At 43.4% G+C, this 21,759-nt stretch overlaps 1 protein-coding gene across 3 annotated transcripts in view; it reads right to left on the minus strand.

Annotated features, from left to right (window-relative positions):
- The window catches only part of WTIP (WT1 interacting protein), a 74,722-nt gene that overhangs the window by 12,694 nt on the left and 40,269 nt on the right, over positions 1-21,759 (minus strand). For all 3 annotated transcript variants that reach the window (XM_008491679.2, XM_030457593.1, XM_030457594.1), the window contains one exon: positions 7,567-7,634. In XM_008491679.2, the coding sequence (XP_008489901.2) occupies positions 7,567-7,634 (68 nt within the window). The remainder of the gene's footprint in view (positions 1-7,566; positions 7,635-21,759) is intronic.

The raw sequence follows: 21,759 nt of genomic DNA on the forward strand, positions 1-21,759 counted from the left end.
CCCTGCTGCTTCACACTCAACAAAACCAAACCTTCCCCCTGGAAACAGACTCTGGAATCTCATTCAATCCCATTTTCTTCCATGATGGGGATGTTCAAAACCTGCTAAAGGTTAGTGCAAGCAGAGTGGGTTACATTTCAATAGGTGTGGCAGTTGCTGCCCTGGTAATGATATGAAGCCATAAAAACTACAATTCACTGGTACAGCCCTGCAAGGTTGCCCAATATGACTGCTCAGCCTCGACTTGAGATTCCTATTCTTTTATGCTTTAAGGGGTTTTGAGAGGGATGATCAGGAGTTTTTGCCAAAGTGCTTCAGGCATTTAATTCAGAAAACTAATTTCTGAATTGGGTGCTATGCTAATAATGTATTCCAACCCCAGGCTGCCTGTAATCCCTCACAGACTCTCTTCTCCTTGCTTTCCCATTAGCAGAGCATCTGTCTTCTCGCTGCTTTATTGTTTGCTCTCTGCATGGGACTTTTAGTACATGGGGCACAACAATGCAAGAAATTCATGGGATCACATTAAGAGAGAGAGAGAATATCAAATTTGGTTTCATGCAGATGGGGTTTTTGTTGTTGTTGTTTTTTTACACACATATTTAAATGCAGTGATTAAACTGAACTGAACAAAATGGGGCCTTCTCAGGCTCAAAGATAGGGGAGCCTCATGGCAGGTGGCAGAGATTAAACTAAAAGAAGGTATTCCAGAACTTTACACTTCACCTCACTGAAGCCCTTTCCTATATCCTGTTGCTTCAGCCTGTCTTGCTATCAGTGAGGAAACTCTACAGCAGCACCTTACCATTACACTTCATTTCCACTTTGTTATGTCTGCAGGACCTGGATAGGGCAACGAGGGACTTCATGTTATGCACAGAGGTAACTGTTGGACTCACCATGCACAAAACTGCCAAAAAGCAGGAATTCAAGTGGTAACTAACTTTGCCTTAGGAGTCAGACATTTTATAGCCTCTAAAAAGGGAATAGCCATCTACGTCCTAGAGAGCCTACAGAGACCCATGTGTGAGCACTCACAAAGGCAACTTTCAAGTCTGATTAAGAGCCAGTAATGGTTTTCTTAACTAGATCCTCCTTAAACAAACTCCTTTGGAAGCTCTGCAGTGACAACCATCGATAAAAGAGCCTGCAGCAACTTGAACTCTGCATCATATCATACAGCCCAAAATCTATTACCTTGACTCACATTGTGCAGCACTTCATACTTCTCAGCACTATAATCTTGCTTGGGGTTATTTACTGTCACTACTACCATATATTATGTACACTGCAAAAGAAACTGTCTACACTAGAACATACCTTCCTGGAAAAAAAAAATCTGGATTTTATTCAAAACAGTTGTTGAAAGATTTCAACTCAAAACATAACAGCAATTAATAACAACATTTACTGCAGAAGTGGAAACACATCACTTTCTCACATGTTTTTTTCCTAACTCTCCCACAGAAAAAAATTAATGCTATGTGCTTACAAGTGTTTGGCAGGAGTTACACATAATTAGAAAGAGCTCTAGTTCTTTTAAGTGTGTTACAGTTATGGCAATTTACTTTTCAGTGTAATATAAAGAAAAATGGGGAAATCTGAATTCTTGGATCACCATCTCAAGAGAAAATAGAGAGGACAATCTGGCATGAGACAAACTGGACTGTGTAGCTTGCTCTTCAAATCATTCTACTAGAAAATGTGAAGTATGGGATAGTTGCAAAGCTAGTCCAATAGTGATACGTCTCAGAAAAAATACCAACTTTGTCTTACTTGTCAGTTTTGTCATGGCACAGAGAGTGATTCCTGTGCCCCATTTAACTATCCATAACCCTGTTGAGGAAATTCTGAGCTTCCTTTTACTGAATATAGATCTTGTTCAACATTGCATTACATTATGCTTATATACATTATAACCCAGGTATTGCCTGTGTATTGCTTTTACAAACTTTAGAGATTATTCTGGATTCCAGTTGGTCTCCTATTTCAAAGCACCAGTTTGCTTCAGCTAGCAGGCCAGCAGTTTGCCATGCCATGCAGTGTCTGCAGCATTCAATAGCTTTAAAAATTTGTCCTTTGATTAAAATTTGATTAATACCTTGGAGAAAATCCAGACCCCCCCTGAAGTCAATGGGACTTCTGCTACCAACTGCGATGGACTTTTAACTTGTTGATACAGGATACAGCTCAACAGGATTGTGCTGCAATGGGAGATGAACGAACCCAAACGGCCAGCTCTGCATACTCTTCATGATGATTCACATTCAAATCTGAAGAGGCCACTCAATGTTTTACTGTCCATTAGTATTTTGAAATTTGCGTCTTGAACCCATCTCTAGGTTTGATGCAACACTGCAATTCAGAGTACCCCAATTAATCATCATTACTGTCAAATTTGTTTATAGAATAAGCTCAGGACCTACACTACAAACTCTGGAAAAACTAAGGAAGGCAAATATTCACATGGTTTTGACAGTGAAGGGCTGGAAAGAGACACACACACAAGTAACAACATGAACTGCACTCCCTCACATGCCCATTACAGTAACAGACTATAATCTGTTTGCCTTTTTTTCTGGTGACAATATTTGGGAGCACAGCAATGCTCTGCATTCATGATGCCTCTGGAACTTGAAAAAACCTCCTGTCCCAGCCTAGAGCTGTCAGTGGCTTTAAAATACTCAGTGACTTCCTTACACTTCTGCACATCAAGAATACTGCAGCAAAAGCTTCTGTTAAAAATACCAATAAACACCCATGCCTGTCTGTTCTCTGACTGGAATCTCCTTAATACAACATCATCACAGTTACCTGGAATGCCATTTGCTCTGTGATTCCCATTAGACATGAAATGGACACAAGCTGCAGCTTTAATCAGTCTGCTTTTTTTTCGGAGAGACTCACTTAGCAGCAATGGGCTCTCTGACTAATGCACTGGTTCCAGTGCTCACCTCCCAAGGGGATCTCCAAACATCTATACTCACTGAGATGGAAAAATCAAACCTCTGACTCCAGCTGACACCAGCTTCCATTACACTACATAAAAATGATCTTCCTAGGGCACCAGCAAGTGGGCTGGGCCGTTTTCCACCCTCTGGGCTGGGAAGGGCAGAAAGGGGACACCCAAAGGTCTCCTGGAGGCTTGCTCTTTATGGCTGGCATGTGCAAAATGAAGTTTTAGTGCCTTTCTCTTTGAGGATTTATGGGCAGAGTGACAGATCTTCCTCCAGTCTTACTCACTGAAATGGATGAACAGCTTTAGATAAAACTTTCAACAACTGACAGCTAAGTTAGCCAGAGGCAAAAGCCTGGTGTGAAAAAGTTCACCCTAAATGACAAAATTTGGCAAAGTTATAAGCCAGTGAAAGAGATAATCTTAAAAGGGAAAGTTTTGGATGACCTTAATTCTATGCACTGCAGCTTGTGGTGTCTGTAACAGGTTATTTCCAGAGCATATGAGTATCTTCCAGTAGTGCATTAAGCAATGTACCTAACATCTGTCATGAGGTTCATTTTCACTCTCATCTCCTCCCTGGAGGGAAATTTTCTCATTTCTTAACCTCTATTGGACCCCCACTCAATAATGTTTGTTACCTTAAGAGAAAGGGAAAAGCCTATCCAAAAGAAAAGAAAAAAGAAAAAAAGAAAGAAAGAAAAAGGATAGAGATAATACATCTAAGATTCAGGCTGATCTGGTGACATTTTTAAAGTCTTTTTTGCCAAGAAAAACAGTAATTTCTTTTTAACCTCTTTACATGATATTTAAGCACTGAAAAGGAAAGACAAATTAAAATTATTGAGCTATTTTTCCTTCACCCATGATTATTCAGCCATTTATCAACAAAATGGAGCAGGAACATCTGACTGGAATTATTTATTATACAGTAAGGCATTTATGTTTTGTTCACTTCATCAAGAACAGTGTCCCTGTTATGGTGAGTTAGCCATCTGTGTCCTAAGAGCTTTCAGGGAAGGATTAAACTGTCATTTGTTTTATTTCCTTTCATGAAATAACTATCTTAGCAGGGCTGAGGAAAGACCTGGATACTGCTGAACTTGCTACCTTGTGGTGGCATGAAAAAAAGTAACTGGATCCTCTCTGGAGCTGAAGCAAAGCAACGAGAAGTTTGAGGTCTTGGTTTTGTTCTTTCACTCCTTACAATCTAACATACCAATCACTACTAGAAGTGCTCCTAGTGGAAACTGTAGAGATTAAGCAATCTCTACACAGTGCTTAGGCAGAAGTGGAATTATCTGTGTATTTTTCTTTTTTAAATCTGATTCATTCATTACATTTAGCCAATATGGCTTGGGTTTAGGCACTGAGAGAATTTGCAGCTAATCAGGGCTCGAAGCAGGAGGCTGAGAAAAAATAAACAAAGAAGGAAGAAGTATGCCACGTCCTCCAGGTAGCAAGGTACCAGCCCTCCTCCATCAATTCACAGCCCCCACAGAAGGCTGGCACCATCCTCATGACAACAACTGCAGCATGTGGCACCACTTCCCCATCTACAACTCTGCAAGTGAATCTAAAAACTTCTAGTCCTCCTTCCCTGGAAAGAATGAACAAAATAAACTGTCTGATTCAGAAAAAGATAATTTGTGCCCACAGTAAGAAAAAACATGTGGGAAAACTATTTGCTAGAAGAATGTACCTTGTGGCTGTTGCCAAAGGTTATGATGGGTGTTTCTGTGCTTTGGATAGCTTTATGGCTGCACAGTGGAAATTGCTGGTAACGAATGATACCATCTACATTTCTCTAACACCTTTCATCCAGTAATCAAAAGGACTTTTCAAAGAACAGAGCGTTGAAATGCTCAATGCTAGCAGCTCCTCATGTCACACTTACACAGAGTTGGTTTTTTGAAGGAACTTGGTAACCAAAGCTCTCTGGTACTCACTATACTTTCAGTGACAACTGAGCTCTCTTAAAAAATTATCCACCCAGCACTTCGCCACTGAAGTGCAGCTGTCCCTGGGGTGGAAGAAAGACACCCTGGAATACCTGCCACCAGTGCTGTGCTGATTTTCAAAAAAGATAACTTAGTGAAGGAGGGCAAAGCCTTGCTCCTGCAACAGTGCCAAACATTTATAAGCATCAGGCAATGGCACTCCTCAAGGTCCCAGCCTCAAGGACTGTAGAGAATACTGCAGTGAGATCCACATATCACCTTTGATAGAAACAGCGGATCTGTCTTGAGTGTGTGGGAGTTATAGAACCAGGTAGCACATGTGAGCCATCAGTTACACCTCTGGAGACTGCCCAGAATAAGCCATTCCAACACAGAAAAGCAGCAGCATTGCAGAATGAAAATATTGACATCTACAGGATGCTCAACATTTCCAACAGTTACAGTAAGGAGAAGCCCATAAATGTAATATCCGTTCTTCCCTAAAATTTCCTAAATTGACTGGGTCACAGCAAGAATCAGTTCAGCTTTTCTGCCCATTATTGTTCATGTGCTATTTCCTGCAGTCCCAAAATGGGACTTGCTGCAATCCCTGTGTCTTGCCAGGACTGTCCTGCAGAATATCCCCAGTAAGATGACAGGGGTGAAGCACCTGTAGCAAATTACACAGAGGGATGCACAGAGGGAGCAGTGTGGATGGATAGAGCTCTGCCAGAATTAACAAACCTCAGCCCTGTTCTATGCTGCCTGTTGGGGGTGGGAAGGGAACAGGGTCTCCTCCAGATAGCAGGGTGGTTTCAGCCCCCTAACACCCCTTTTCCCCCCATCTGCATTGTGTTTGCAAGTCAGCTGCTTCCCCTCAGCACACCTCCTGCTGGGAAGGCAAGTGAGAGGCTCATTCAGACCACTGCTGCTTTGGTGGGACTATGAGAAATGAAACACTGACACCCCACATCCAGGGAGAGATCATCCTGCTGTTTCAAGCCTAACCATGTACACGCAGCCCCTTCCATACAGTTATCACATGTATTTCACAAATGTCCCTAGGGTGACAGCACAGTACCTCCTACCCAAATTTCCTGTTCCTCAAATGTCCCAGTAGTTCCCTAACTTGCAGAAAGCTTATTCCTATGAGGTCCTTAACCTCAGTTTTCCTGGGAAAATCACTGCAAGTATCTCCCTTCAGAAGCTTACAAGAGAACACATATAAGAAACGAAGAGGTTTCCCCCCAACCTTTGAAAACTGAATGTTCTAGAGTTTTAGATTGAAAATTCTCTTATTTAGGATGACATTATGAGCTAATAACACCAATCATGTAATTAAGTCTGGATGAAAGGTTTTGATCGGGGGGGAAAGTTACATTCCAACACAATTAAAAAAAACCTCAAAGGTTTAAGCCCCTCCATCTCACACTCCACCTCTTCTACACCTCTGCCTTTGCTCTTCTGCAGAAACAGAGGCTAAAAAGGGCTGAAAAAATCAAGGGAGAAAACCCAGTTTTCTCTCAGAAATGTAAGCAAAACAGTGGTACATTTAAATTCCAGAAAAAAACTTATTTTCTGCACAAAATTCAATTTGCTCTTTTCAACAGTCTCCAGCTGTGGTAGGCTGAGGGCAAAGGTGTAAGACAAATATGGCTCACATTTAAGAAATTACCATGATTTTTATGGATTGAGTTGGCAAGAAATGCATTTGTGCACTCTGAGCTGCCAGCAACGTTTCTGTTGGGGGATACACTTTGAATAGGGCCATATATTCATTACAAATGGAAAGTCATTCTGGAAGACCCAACCTTCTAAATGAATGGTATTTCAATAAATAAATTAAGGTGGTATAAATTCAACATACTGATTCTCAAATCCATCAGTCTCTAAGCTAAAATATATCACTCCTCTCTAGCTTCAATTCCCAGCTACGCTGTCCTCTTTATCTTAATTATAAATCATAGAATCATAGAATTAGCCGGGTTGGAAGGGACCTCAGAGATCATCTAGTCACTTATCAAATAATTCTCTGTGTACTGTACAACCCTCAGTCTTAATTGCATAAATATTTTATTTTTGGAAGAACACAGCTCATCAACAAGTTTCAGTTTTCTTTTCATTACTCAGTCTCCATTAAAGTAAAGCATTTATAAAAGCTCTGGACACATGGAGAGAAAATTAGTTGCTCCTCCGTGGCTAACAGTTTTTAGCTAATCACAATGCAGCCCCACATCACTCTGAGCACAGCACTGATTAAAACAGTGCCTGCAACAAAGCAACATTGTACACAGCCATGACGTGCTCCAGTCAAAAACGTCTCCTCTCTTGTTATGATTGGTATTCCCCAGATGTTTGACTTTGAGCTCTAGCTTGGCAGGCGAGGCTTTGTGGCTGCAATTCAAGTCCCAGGCTTGAGCAGCTCCAGTGTTTATTCTCATAATTTACACGTTGTGATGGCTTACGGACAGTTCTGTACTTGGTTTCATAGCCACCACTTCAAACCAAGGGCCTGATCCTGTCTTCATTATGAAGTTAGTAGTAAATGCTTCTCAATTGCAGCACTGGCAGGGGGGCCCAAATGACTAAACCATCTCTCAAAGCCAATAAGCCAATATAAAAGAACAATTTGGTTTAAAAACAATTAAAAATTCCTGAAATCTTACTTACTAGGAAGTCTTCTTCACAGTACACCTTGCCATTGACATTGTAGAATGCTTTTCCTCGTAGTCTTCTCCCTGTTAAAAGATGGTACCATCAGATCGTGCTCTGTCCCCAAACCCAGTTGTTGAGGTCACAAGGTGAAAAGCAGACCCTGCTGTGCCTGATCTGCATGGCCAGTTCCTGGCCCTCTCCTCCCTGGTCCATCCAGTTATGTGGATGAGAGTTAGGCTCCTGGCTCCATCCTGCCTTAACAAATTCCTAATCAACTAAACATTACCTCTGGTGCAGGTTATGGAACCCAGCTAATACCAGTTCCTGAAAATTTTGAAAGATAAACCCAAAAATCATTATTCTGGGGGGAAAAGGGCATTTGTAAATTGAGACTATTTTCTTGGCAAGTGAAATCACAGCAAGCATACATCTACTGCAATCAACATCAGCGATATGTTTCTCTCCACAGGACCAAACCAAGGGGTACTGCATATGCATGTTCCTGTAGCCTTAAAAAAGATGAATATATTAATCAATGCCACAGCACCTACACTCACAGCTCCCTGCGATACCAGAGCAGTTTGAGGCACATGTGACAGAGAGAGTGGCATAAAAAGTCAAACCAAAACCAAAAGATCTCATTTTCAAGTTTGAACACTTGCCATTTCCTTAGCACTCACAGTACCCTACTGACAGAGCCTGCGATCAGCCTTAACTGATGTCTCCCTTTATAGCAGAAATGCACAAGAAACTCCATAGAGTCCCAACAAAAAGGATTAAATACAGGAATTCATAAACCACCAACCCCAACCCAATTTTAGATATAGCAGCTCAGATCTGTCTTACACCAGAGCTGCTTCTGTGGAAAGCAATGCCATTTATCAGTGTAAAACCAGAGAGGGAGGAGAGAAAACACACTCATCCTGACTCACCTGACTTCAACTCTGTGCCAGGGTCCCACTGGCCAAAGCTCCCAAACATCTGGGTGCTCTCAGGAGCCACTGGCAGCCTTGGCAAGCAGATGGCACAGTGCCTACAGTGGGCTGTGTGCTGGCTGCCCTTGGGTAGAGGAAGAGGGCAAAAGGCTCTCTTTTATCAGGTCAACAGACCACCCCTCCCTGGTCACTGCTGAAGCTTTTACACCACATGATGAGCCTAGACACCTCCTCCCAAGGCAGTAGCAGTTCCCCCATAAATGCCACCAGTCTTTACAGAGGGCTTAACTGAGGGCTGGCGAGCTGAGCCAGCTGCCAAGCACAGAGGGGCAGGAGTGCTCTCCACGGTTACCATAAACAACATTGAGGAAAATATGATTAATTTTCAGTGCTTGAAAGTGCTTTTTACACGTTGCCACTGAGAGCTGATCCTGGGAAACAGTGTGTGGCACAAAGAAGTTGGGATCTGGGCTGATGCTTTTGGGAAATCACATGCAGCATGTGGTTGTCTGGCGGTTTTACTGTCGTGGCTGAGGGAAATGCTTCTTTTGTGTGCACATTCTTGGGCTGTCGATCTCAGGGGCTGCTGTCTCCATACTGCTGGTAGGTGGAGTCAGCTCTTGTTTGTCTTTCTAGCTGCCTGGTAGCTCTGGTAAGGACCAAGAGCCTGGTGGTGTAGGCAATGTGCTGATACTGTACCATCTACTCCAAAACCCTCAGGAAAAACTGGTCCATCGCACACATCACCAAAGCAAGGCGTGGGGCTGGGACAAGCAATCAGGGGGTCACAGGGCCTCCCTCAACTGATGCAGAAGTAACCACCCCTAGATCTTCCCTCCTGTCTGCTCATGCTGGTTTTAAACCTCTCTAGTGAAAAGATAAAGGTAAACGGAGGGGAGGGAAGAAAAGGACAGGCTTTTTAAATTAAGGAATGGCTTTTTAAAGGGTGTGTTGGGTCTGCCAGGCCAGCCTTAATACACAACTCATCTTCAGATAGTGGAAACAAAGAGGCTGCACCCAAGACAGGGGCTTGCCTTGGACATGCTGATGCAGCACTTCCACATTAAGCACTCTCACTGCTGATGCAAAGCCAGGGCATTTGTTTCAGGTGGAGAAATGCTGGACATCACCCTCACCACACACCCATTATGGTTAGAAGCAGCAGAGGTAATTAGGGATAAATCCTGAACTCCACTGCTGGAAGGAATTCTGCAGGAAAGGAATGCCCTAATTCAGGCAGGTGTCAGCATCTCCTGAGGCACTGCAGAAGGTGCATGAGAACCCATACATCCCACTTTGTAACCCAGGGTGCAGAGCCTGGCAGTGCTCATGTTGACAGAAACACCTCAAAGTCTGCTCCTTTTGTTTCCTTAGCACAGCATCTCTGGCAGAAGGCAATGGGATTGTAGCTTTTCTGGATCGGGATGGAGTGGGAAGCCAACAACCCAAAGCAACCAAGGCAAACCCAACATTTGGGACTGGCTCTCTAAGATGTTATCAGATGTATTTGGCAGCTGATTGCCCCACAACATGAAACAACCTCACCTTACCCCAGCGTAGCAAATCTGTGAGCTTCCATCTCAGCCACTGCACAAGTTCTGAGCCCTTGCTCCAACCCTCTGCAAGTCCCCCCCAACCTGCCAAACACAGCTGCCAGGGTGCAAATATCTGTTTCACACAGCAGTATCTTTCAAAACTGAGGAGGAGCACCATTTTCCACCTGAAAAAAACTAGTCACCTCTTAGGGAATCAACTTGCCTGAACTCATAAAGCAGGCAAGCACCATGCTCACATGTTATAATTACTACTCTTTGCAATAATTAATAAGATAGGCCTTTTACCTTAGAGGAATTTCATTCAGGGATCTTACAATAATTATGTCATAAACAAGAAACAGCAAGTTACTACACAAACAACCATGACTGCACTATATTGGCTTCTACATACTGCATTCTAGAAATAAAAGCAAAAATGTACATGGTCAAGCACTAAACTCTACAGAAAAGTTCCTGGGCACCATGTGTAAACTCCAACAAAAGGAACACGCTGGCAGCTGCAGCCAGGAGGGAGACAAAGCCCAGGGAGATGCAGTGTTGGCACTTCTCCCTCTCTGGGTTAGGGTACCTGCCCCCACCTCCATGTACTGGACAAGGTGGTTTCACCACTCATGGTCTGGAGTAACTTAGGACCCTACACAGCCCCAGCCCATTCTGTGTAGCTGTAACCTATTACTGTCAGTTAGTCAGAGATTATAAGTTTTAAAAAAAACAACCCTAACATTGCTTTAGCCAGCTGAGTCAAATGGCTGGCCAGCTGGACCAGGTAGCATCATCCTGCCCACTGGTACACAGAACCTGTACTTGACTTCCCATTGAAGGACTGAGTCTATCCAAGCCTGGGTCACTGTTTGCTTTCATAATATTGAAACAAAAAAGTCAAATAGTTTCTGACAAAACTTGATGCAACTTGCCGATAGCTCGTTATAATAATAATGAGCACTTATAATGAGCTGCCTAGCACAGAGTTCACAAGCACAGGGTTTCACAAACACTTTGTTTCTTTCCTCCTTCTGCTGGATACCCACCTTGGCACGGCTGCCCTGCCAGACCAGTTTTCAACAGCAGGGAGGAAGAGGCTGTTTCACACCCAACCAGAAGAGCAGCAGGTCAGCCAGGACAGTGTGGAGGGACCATGGGACAGGGCAGAAGCCACCCAGCCTGCTATAGGGAAGCCCCTTTTCCCTGAATGCTCTTTAGAGCCTTGGTTTACTGTAAAAAGCAAAGCTTATGCTCTCACAGCAACAGCAAAAGCTTGCTGCTAAGAACTTTTCCATTACTTGGCTGACATCTACACATTTGAGGGATGCTGAGCATCAGGATAAGGGAGTACCACCACCCCAGAGACCTCACAAATGCTGCAGCAAAGATCACAAAGTTTCACACAGATAATCTATATGTTAATAAAATGCAAGATGAAATTACTGTCCCAAGGAATGATCCCAACTGGCATATGCAAACAAAAGGACAAACATCCAAAAGAAAGCAGGCTTCTGGAACTTCTAAAAATATACATAAAATCAGAATCATCTCTAGGTTCTTACATCAGTTTTCACATTTAACCAATTGATGAGTCTGGTATTTAAATGTATCTAGCAATTACTTCCTGCACAATTTTTTCCTCCCTATGTGTTGCAAATAAAAGGAAGGAATGGGAGAGCTGTTGGCTTTAACAAAGGATTCAGCTTGCAGAAGACAAAATGACCCACGGTTCACATAGGCTGTCTACAACTTTTCTCTCTGGTCTCCACAACACTTTGCTGGGTGAAAACACACCAGCCAGAAAGCCAAGAGGAGGTAAAACTTTTTTTCCAGCACTGCTTCAAAAGCTGTCCCAGGTCCTCGTAGAACAAAATGTGAATCAGACTGCATTTTATGGTCTGAAGGAGGTGCTCCAGAGGAGTGCTGAAAGCGTCTTGTCCCCTCCCCACTAGCCCTGAAAGCATCTTCAAAGCCCTCCCTGCTGCTGCTGCTGGCAGTGGGGTATTTGCCCACAGGGAGGTGAGTTTATCAAGTTGCAGCCTTCAGTGGTGCATCTCCAGCCTCACGTGGGATGATGCAACCGTGTCGGGGGCCAACCCCCCCTTCCTTTGTAAGACAAGAGATAGCCACATCTCACTGTCACAGCGTGGTTATTAGCCCTAATTACTGTCTGCAGCATGCTTTGAAGTTGAAAAGTGCCAAGCATTATTATAATATTTTAAGTACTTTGATGATTAAAAACATGCAACCGTTGGGTAATAATCGTGATTTACTAGCACTGTAGTGTAAGCAAGTTCATGTGAGAAGCCTGCATTGTCTCAGTGCCTGACGCTACTTAAAAACAAGCAGCTCCCCTCTGACATAATGGGAATGCTGCAGCCCCAGCCTCGCCTCCCAGATAAAGCCTTGCACGCCCCTGAGACTACCGGCACGCTGAGAGAAGTACAGCAGAGCAGCTCCTCACCATCATCCCTCTCGTGATATACGTGCCTCTTCTTGTAACTTCATGCGCGAAAGTTTCAGTGTTAGAGGGAACAAAGTGGGAGATGACTAACAATGTCCTTGTTACTTCTAACATTACAGACGTGTGGAACTCTTAAAAGGACTGTATTTTAGCCAGAAATTGTGATTAAACCCTCCCCATATGGAGTGCAATTGAAAAGTTCTGTTGTAGGTAGTGCTGCTCAACAAATTTGTTAAAGCTGAGCTAATTAAAAGCCTGAACAGCCCAGGCTAGTGCCATAGAATATTACTCAAGTACCTGCCCCTCCTGTTAGCTGAGGACATGCCTGGGTAGGTCTGACCACACACGAGCAAAGGCCTCAGCTCTGATGCTGCTTCTGCCATGGGGGCACAGCCCCCCAGGAGCCCCCAGGTTGAGGCTGCAGCAGGACCAGGCAGGATGCCGCTGCTGCTGCTCCTCATGGGAAGGTGGCACCATCGGCTCCTGGCTTGTCTCACAGAACAACACAAATACACAGCATCCTTCTTTAGCTGCTCTTTCTAGGGGAAAGAAAGCTTACCACACTGCTTCTGCCATTGGGATTTCTTCCCCTTACTTCTTTTACAAATTGTCAGTTCTAAGGCTGAACAGGACTCTCTGCACTCTGGAAGCTCTGGTCCATGACTCACATGGCTTTCTGAGCATGGGAGCCCCTGGCTCTTCATGCCTGACTGACTGAAGAACCGTGCATATCTGTTTTAGTTAGCAATGTTGAACATGGATCTAATTGCTTATTAACTGCTTCAGATGCCACCTCTGCAGTGACTGATGGGACACCAGCATCATTACCAGTCCCATGTTAGCATGTGAGGTGAAAGCCTCTCAAAGGTGTCAGACTAAAGTGACGTAAACATACACACAGGATTAATACACAACATTTGCTCAAATATTTCCCACCTGCCATAACAGGGAATATTCCCATGCATTGACACAAAGCCCTGTACAAGTGAAACCAGACACAAAGTGGCTTGGGCTGAGCAAATGTATCGGCCACTGTCTCCATCATCACTCAAAGGAAATGTAACTTTACTCCACCAAACTTGGTAATGTTGTTTTGGAAAAGCCCCTGGTATGGGTCTGGAGCTTTTCTGATTCAGAGCTGGACTGCAGCAGCCATCCAGGGGCTGCCCACGCTCCTAAATGCAGACAGCACCAAAGGTGCTCTTATACCCCATGTGCCACCCCAGGGCTGTGGTGCTGTCACCACCCAGGCTGCAGCTGGAGCCCAAGTGATCTCCTGTATGTCTTGTGGACATCATCATGACAGCACAGAGCATCACGATGGAAACCACCCTCCAAAGCCTTAAATGAAACTCTGGCACAGACACTGCAGCCTTCCCTGCCATGCAAGGTGTGATCTGCCCTCTGAAGAGTGTCCATGTGCTCTCTGAGTACGGCTTCACTGACAGAGAAACTGGGATCAAAGTAACTCAAAAGCTTAAGGGTGACCAAAACATCCAGAACCCAACCTGTTCTCCACAAACCCTCACACTGGAACACAAATATTTCTGAAAAGCGGAAGCTAAACTTCAAGTATCTAGGATGATTTCAGGAGCTGAGCTTCAAGAGAAATACCAAATTTTACATGGAATAAATAAGTGAAAATATAAGTAATAATAGCCCACCTCTTCTACCTCCTCTATCCAGTCATCTCAAAAAAAAGTGATGCAGACCTTCACCCAGATCTTTTCCTTTACTTGGCAGAGAAGGTTCACCTGCCCAAGAATTAAAAGATGTGCCAAAAGACAGCAAAAGCTTCCAATACTTTTTTTTTGTAACTGTTTCTCCTTTACTCACACATATGAGTCTGGGCCCGCAGCTCACCATCCTTCCCTCAGGCTTATGATTGTCCATCTGCCCAAAGATTATTTTTTTTTTTTGGTATAGAGTTTCTGTCCCTTCACCCACTTGAGAATGGGAAGCACCAGGGCTGCTTCAGCCCCTGAATAACAATTAATTAAATTTTTCTCCTCCGTCTCCTCCAGGGGACTCACACAAAGCCACGAAGCTACGTGAGCACAACCTCTTCACGAGGGGGTCCTGCGTCCCAGCCACAGCCGCATCGCGGGTGCCCAGGCAGGGTCTTGGTGGCAGGAGGGGTCTGCAAGGAGGACTGTGCTCCAGCCCCTGGGGTTGGAGAAACTGCCACCCCCCACTGCCACTGCCCCCTCCACCCCCTCACAATGCTCAATTGCTCAGGCTTTGTGAAAGGAGGGGTGAATTTCTTGGGCTTCCAGGGTTTTTAAGATACGGGGAAAAAAAAAAACCAACGAACTGAAGGCCAAATTATTTTGAATAGAAGACACTGCGTGTTGGCAGAAGGCACTTTTCGCAGACTCCAGCCGTTTGAAATCTGAAACACTAAAAAGTGGCTACTGTGGATGTGCTGTATTCTTCTTTTCAAAGCAATCTGGCACACAATTTTGCTCCCCTGTTTCAGGACCCAATCCTGCATTCCTTTCACGCTCAGACTCCCATTGACTTTAAGGAATGCAGGATTGGATCCTAAATGTGTGCTTTACTCACACAATAGCTCCTCATGGTTACAATCTATTGAGAAAGGCACACTTTAAAAACCATTTGGAATTGCAGGCTCATCCACAAGGCCAGAATGCCTGTAAAGATCTTCTATTATTTCAAGAAAAATGGTCGGTGTGTGTGTTATGCACACACACAGTTTTCCTGGTTTCAAGCTGCAGGCACAGCTTAGCTTGAGATGCATCAAAATATTTTGAGCGCTAGCCTGATAGTTCATAAAGAAACCACGTGTAATTTAAGTTTCTGAAAAAAAGCAAAACTCCAGGGGGAACAACAACAACAACAACAACAAAAAAAGCCACTGAAGCAACATATAAGCAGCTGAATCTTTAGGACGGTTTTTCAGAGAACTTTTCAAAAACCCTCTAAAAGACCTGCACAGGCTAAGACAAAACAGAGCCTTGCACTGCTGTTTGTGAGGATGCTGTATATTGAATTACGAGGCTATTACGATGCAAATCTCAAATGTACAAGCTTTTTACTTGGCCATAAACACAAAACAGTATACATTGTCCTTTCAGAAGAAAAGGTTTGCTGCTAAAATAGCAGAAGCCCTACGTAAATAACCAACATTCTTTCTGCCTGAGGTCACTGACTTGGCCTATTCAATTCCGGGCTAGTCTGGGATTTGACAATCTAAGCAGGGGAGAGGCCCTTTCCTTTTTTTCAAAAGAATGCTGGGATTTTATTTGAAATTTAAACTCTTGCAAACAAAAGGTGGCATCGTATGCTAGAGGCCTATGAAGGTGGAGTACAGGATGTGTATTGTTTTCTCCCTTTACATAGATTCTTTCAGGAAAGTGTATTCAGAGTCTGTGAACAAATTCTAATCAAATATTATTATCAGGTAGGAGATATAGCAAGATATAAAGGAAAACTCACAACAAAACAGGATATACACTTTTAAAAAATATTGATGCATGGAAAGCATAAATTGTTTCAAATATAAATTATCACTAAAATTTATTTTTATAATCTTAACTGAAAATTCCTCTGTATTTTAAGTTCCCATACTGTTCACATTTGTACACTAAAAAAAGACTTTCAGTGCAAATTTACTGTGGCTACAAAGTCAGCATTCATTCTCATTCTCTATCTGAAGCTGATCTGTCCTGGAGAGGCAGATGGCATTTCACTGTTTTCCCTCTCATTTACCATTGCTGAGCTCTCACAAAAGTACACTCGTATAATACAATTTTCATTCCCATTTCCATTTCTGGGCTGTGACCCAGGCTCTGCACTGCTCTCTGCTCGGTGGGTGCTGCCACATGGACGTGCTGGTACCAGACACCTCCCACCTCAGGCGACTCTGCTGGGCTGAATTTGCAGCTGGTGTAAATTGTGACGGCATCACTGAATTCAGCACAATTTATACAAGCTGTAGACCTGCCCCAAGCTACTATCTTTGCCAGAAAAATAGTCTGTCTCTGCTATGCACTCACCAACGTGTGCTACAATCCAGATGAAAACAAGGCAGTTTATCATTTTGACATGTTTGTAGCCCAAGGTAAACCCTAGACTCTCCTCTTCAGTTTACCTTAACCTGCCATGATGTCAAAATGAAAAACTTCATTATCTTCCCTAGGATTCTGCCTCATGTCAGCTACTACACTGAAGCAGACACCCTCCCAGCCAGAGAGCACGATGCCTTTGCAGCCACCAAAGCCAGCAAGCCCAAGACTGAGTAGAGGGAACGTGGAGGGTACATTTCTGTCCCACTCTAACTTTGTGACTTAAGTAGTTGGGTCTCTAGCAAGATCATGTAGATAGGTATCTGCTGTTACCTTGCTGTAAAACCCCACCTTTCTCAGCAGGGTATTCTTAATCTCCCTGCCAGGTTTACTCCAGTGTGGAATTCTCTCTTCCTTTCTCCTCCAACTCTTTGCTCAGGTTATTTAACCAAAAAGTTTCTTAATGCTGCAGGGACAAGATCATCCCTGACCTCTGGTACTCGGGCAGTGTTCCTGTGCAGACCATATTATAAACTTAGCAGATACTTTCAAGCTTCCATATAATTTGCAAAAGCTAAAATTGGCAGATGTTTCCTTTCTCTCCCACTTCTGTATTTATTCTGTCCCATACCACCCATCAATTTCAGAGTTAAGGCATAAATTATGGAGCTCTGACAGAAGAACTTAAGAAGATTCTTTTAAAAAAAAAAAAAAAAAAAGCCAAGTATGTATTTAAAAACAGGAATACAGCAGCCTGCATTGAGGTAATAGCTATTTTGAGCCTATATATTAATATGTATCTTGAAATATATTTCTTAATAAACTAGCAAGTGGACACACTAACAGGGGAAATGTAAACTGAAGTTCCAAATGTACTTCAATTAAGCTTTTTTTTATTTTCAGGGTTGGGGTTGGAAATAAAAAATAAAAATACATAATAATAATTAAAAAAGCAAAGAACAAGGGCAAAGCAACACAGACCACCAGGTAAAACCCATGAGAAGCCTCCCCACCACTCAGCAAGTTGGAGGGAAGGGGGTGTAATTCTTGCCACAAGGCATCTTTCCACTGTGGGAAGCCTTCATGATTTCACCACAGACCCTGCTTGCTATCAGCAAAAAATTCCACGTTTTCAGTTGCTGCCTTTAAGCCAGGTCTCAAAAGAGGACTTGACATCACACTATCCCAGAGTCCCAGACCCAGCCAAACTGCAGACACTGCAGCCCACGTGTCCCTGACTTGTCAGGACACAACCTTCCCAAGCAGCCCCACAACCTGGTGTGTGGCTTTCATTCAAGCTCCAGCAGGAACCACCATAATGGCAGCAACAAGGACCCACTGAGCACGGCATCTTGGTTCCAGCTCTGGCCAAGAGTGGAAGCTCAGTGGGAAAGAGCATTAGAAACAGGGCTTGCACAGGCTGATGTATTCCCAAGAATAACCTCTCAGCTTCCAGCAGCCAGCACTTCAGGCCTTCCTGCACCATGGGTTGCATCATAACTATTATATTTAATAGCCTCACTGGACCAATCCTTCTTTAATTTGTCTAATTCCTCTATGAGATCATTTATACTTTTGGCCTCCACGCTGTCCCTGTGGCAGTAAGTTCCACAATTTCATTATGTATTGTATGCAGCTTTCCCTTTTGTTTGTTTTAAACCTCTGCTGATCTCAAACTCCTGTTGCATCCTAAAGAATGAAGCAGCCCTGTACTCATCACCACTGGCCTAGAGAGGAGCTTTGTAAACTGAAACTTCAGTCCTGAACTGCACCTGGAAATGAATGAGATGCAGATTACAGGCACAACTGGTGTTTTCATCTAGCAGCTTTTTAAGACTCTGCTCAGGTCCTCACTGTACAACACAGAAGTGGACATATGTAAGTGGAACTGATAGTCCTTGGCTCAAGATGTTCACACTGTGTGTGAGCTCCCTGCAGGAGGGATGATCAAACCACCCAGTTCTGCATTGCCTGAAGTTCATGAGCAGACTTCAAGAGAAGTACTATAATACACACAAAAGATAATTTGTATGGGTATATATCCAAAAGAAGAACCCACTGCATTCCAGTAACACTAAAGAAAGAAACCACAAAATGTTTGGTCCCCTACTGCCATCTGGACATTCAGAGCAGGTCAAGAACCCACCAGAGACACCACCTGATAAACTTAACTAGCAAAAGTTGGGTAAACTTTTGAAGTGAGGGCACTGAAGATCCCTCACCGTTGCTACCAGGTTTTTCTTTTTCTCACGCAAGTTCAGCCTCAACTACAAATCACAGCTTAGCCTGGTTCTGAAACAGATGCTCAGAAAGCTGATCAGGAGGTGGAACACCAAGTCAGATTGTTGAATGTCATCTCTGCAGAGTAAGCTGCAGCATCACCTTCTCTCTTTATATGTATGTCAAACAAAAGGAGAGGACACAGCCCACTCCTGTGGCAACATGCAAGAGAGCCTCAAGGGAGATGAGCAATTTCCCTAAACTATCTTCTGTGTTGTCTCAGAAAAACAAGAATGGATCTGCCCAGAACAGTTCACTTTCTTCCTTCCAGTAGCATCAAATGCGTCAGCACCTCAGAGCAGCAAAGGGCGCTGCTGCTGAACCCAAACACAGCAGCAATGCCTGGGGTGAGACACATCCAGAAAGGGTTCAGCAGCCAGGACCAGTGGCACCCATTTGTTTGTGAAGCCAAGATCACAGTGCTGAATTCTTACTCCCTGTAGATAAGTCTTCGCAACAAAGTGAAATTGTTAAGATCCACAGTGAGAACGGAAGAATGTATTGGAGAAGGGTCCTTAGGACAAGAAGGACCAAGGCAGCTTTAAAATATCAGCACACAGTGGAAGAAAACCTGAATATTCTCAGGGTGGCGGTATAAAAACATTCTGTCAGCTTTGAAACACATACTTCAGGTTTAGATTATTTAACAGTAAGTTTGAAAGAACTGCCCAGAGAGACAACTTGTCTCTTGTTCACACTGGTGAACAATTATACTGATGTTATTAACATTACTTCAGATTTATTTTGGGTAACTTTGAATGAAACCTTGCTAGGACCTTAGATAAGGGTTTTAAATTATATTCTACAGCTGAAAAAAAAACCAACAACAAAAACCTGTAGATTACAGTTGTACTGAGTTACTGAAATAAACTGGGGCTTGCTCAGCCCATTTAAATATAATCAGAAATCAGCCCTCCAAAATAGCCTGCCCTTCATGTTTTGTGGTGGACTGACCACAGCTCCCTGCAGCAGGTCACATTAGAACTAAAACCACAAGCAGTTTCCAAGACAGAAAGCTGAATAGGTAGGACTCCTGATAGTACACTCACTTCTTTTGGCACTCAGGTACAATAAGGATATTGTTCCTTTAATGCTTAGCTTTCCTTTTAAGAAGTATGTGAGATTTCAGCCAATTCTCCCCAACGATTAGTTCAGGATGAATGTACTTAACTCAGGATTCAGCTGGAAGGAACCCAAGTAGATGCAATCAATTTTCCACTAAATCCACTTCCTTCCTCTCTTCCCTACCCAGCATGAGACATCAGCTAGCCACTACAGCCAGTGGTGACTAAAACAGTAAAAACCTTTGCCTTCAGCTATGCTTGTATCAAACTTTGTTATTTGCTCTTTTGCTTTTCCCTGGTTTTCTGTGTTTGCATATGCTGTTCACTAGCCCAGCACTGGGGTGAGGTGGAAAAGCAGCTCTTCATCAAATGACAAACACACTGCCTGCTGTGAACACCTAAGTTTGTCATTCACAACTGCACAGAGTCAGCAGAAGGCAGAACTTCACCAATAAAAGACAACTTTCCTCTTTGCACATACTTAACTGGAACCTCCCCAAGGTTTCAGCATGGGTACTGTATGTAAGAATCCGCCAGCATCTGTGCTGTGCCATCTCCATGTGTAACAACAAATTATCTTCACCATCTAAACACAATATTTCTGAGGTATCAGCCACTTCACTTGAACCAGCCTCATGCAGCACTGCCTGGAAAAGAACAGTTATAACAAGAGGGATGATTTCCAACTAGAATTTAACCAGGGAAATAAAAAATAACATCCTTTCAAAATAAAGGCTTGGAAAACATGATCTTTGGCTCTTACTTAGGTGCTTTTTTAAGAGTTTAAGTGGATTATTTCTGCCCTCACTTCCCCAAGCATATACATTCTCCTCTGTTAAATAACTTGTAGACATAGCAGAACAAGTACTGTTAGCTGTGTATTATTTAGGCTTTATTCCTTTAGAACAGCAGTCTCCAAACTTCTTTGATCATGTTCTAGCAGTAAAAAATGTTTGAGCATGCCAATACATGTATTATTTCTAAATTATATATATTACTGAAGTGTTTTCTTCCTGCACCCCAACGGACTGTGTCTGCACCCCACTTTGTTGCTCTCGTGACCACTGGACTGTTAATACTGATTCAGCAAATTGTTTCCCTTACACTACAGACCAGTGTAAGGTCTGAACTTACATCACTGCAGTTCCTAAGGTCAGTAATCCACTGACTCACACAAATAATTTATTTGCATTATTTCCAGGAAAAATTTTGCAGGGAACACAATTGCAAGAGTGGCAGTGTAGAGCAGCCGGGCAGTGAGCAAAGTGGCTGAGGTTCTATGGCTACATCCAATTGAATGTTAGGACATATCTCATGTTCTAAAACATATTAATAGACAACCACTGAGACACAGCAGTCAGGAATCAAAAACGATTGCTAAACCCATTCCTGCTTTTAAATACGCATTAAATTGGATGCCTTTCATCCTATGTAAGTACAATTCAAAGAGGTGGCAGGTATTGGTGGCCTTTTTCTGCACGTGCCCTGGCACCATGGGTCACCTGCAGCAGTACTGTCAGCTGGGCTCTCAGCAGCCACTGCTGATTTTGTTTTTCCTTACAGGAGATACTTAAAGAATTTCCCTCCTCCATTTCTTTGCTTATTTCTTGCCTAGCTCATTGTTCACTTTAATTGCTACTATTCCACAGTGCACATTCACTTTGCATGGCAAACAGAGAGTTAAGGCTTGATGTTTTTAGGCAAGAAAAATCAGCTTAGGGGTTGGGGGAGAAGAGGAAGAAGCAAGCCTAAGGAGGCAGGGAGAGCAGGGAGCACTGCTGGAAGCAGGAGTCCATGCCAGAGGAAGGCAGGAGGCTGGGCAGGCAGGAGCAGGTAGGGGATGGCAGTGCTGGGGACTGACCAGCTGAGTCACTGGGGAAAAAGCAGTAACAGGAGATA

This window comes from Calypte anna, chromosome 11 (genome assembly GCF_003957555.1).
Source record: "Calypte anna isolate BGI_N300 chromosome 11, bCalAnn1_v1.p, whole genome shotgun sequence".
Taxonomy (NCBI): domain Eukaryota; kingdom Metazoa; phylum Chordata; class Aves; order Apodiformes; family Trochilidae; genus Calypte; species Calypte anna.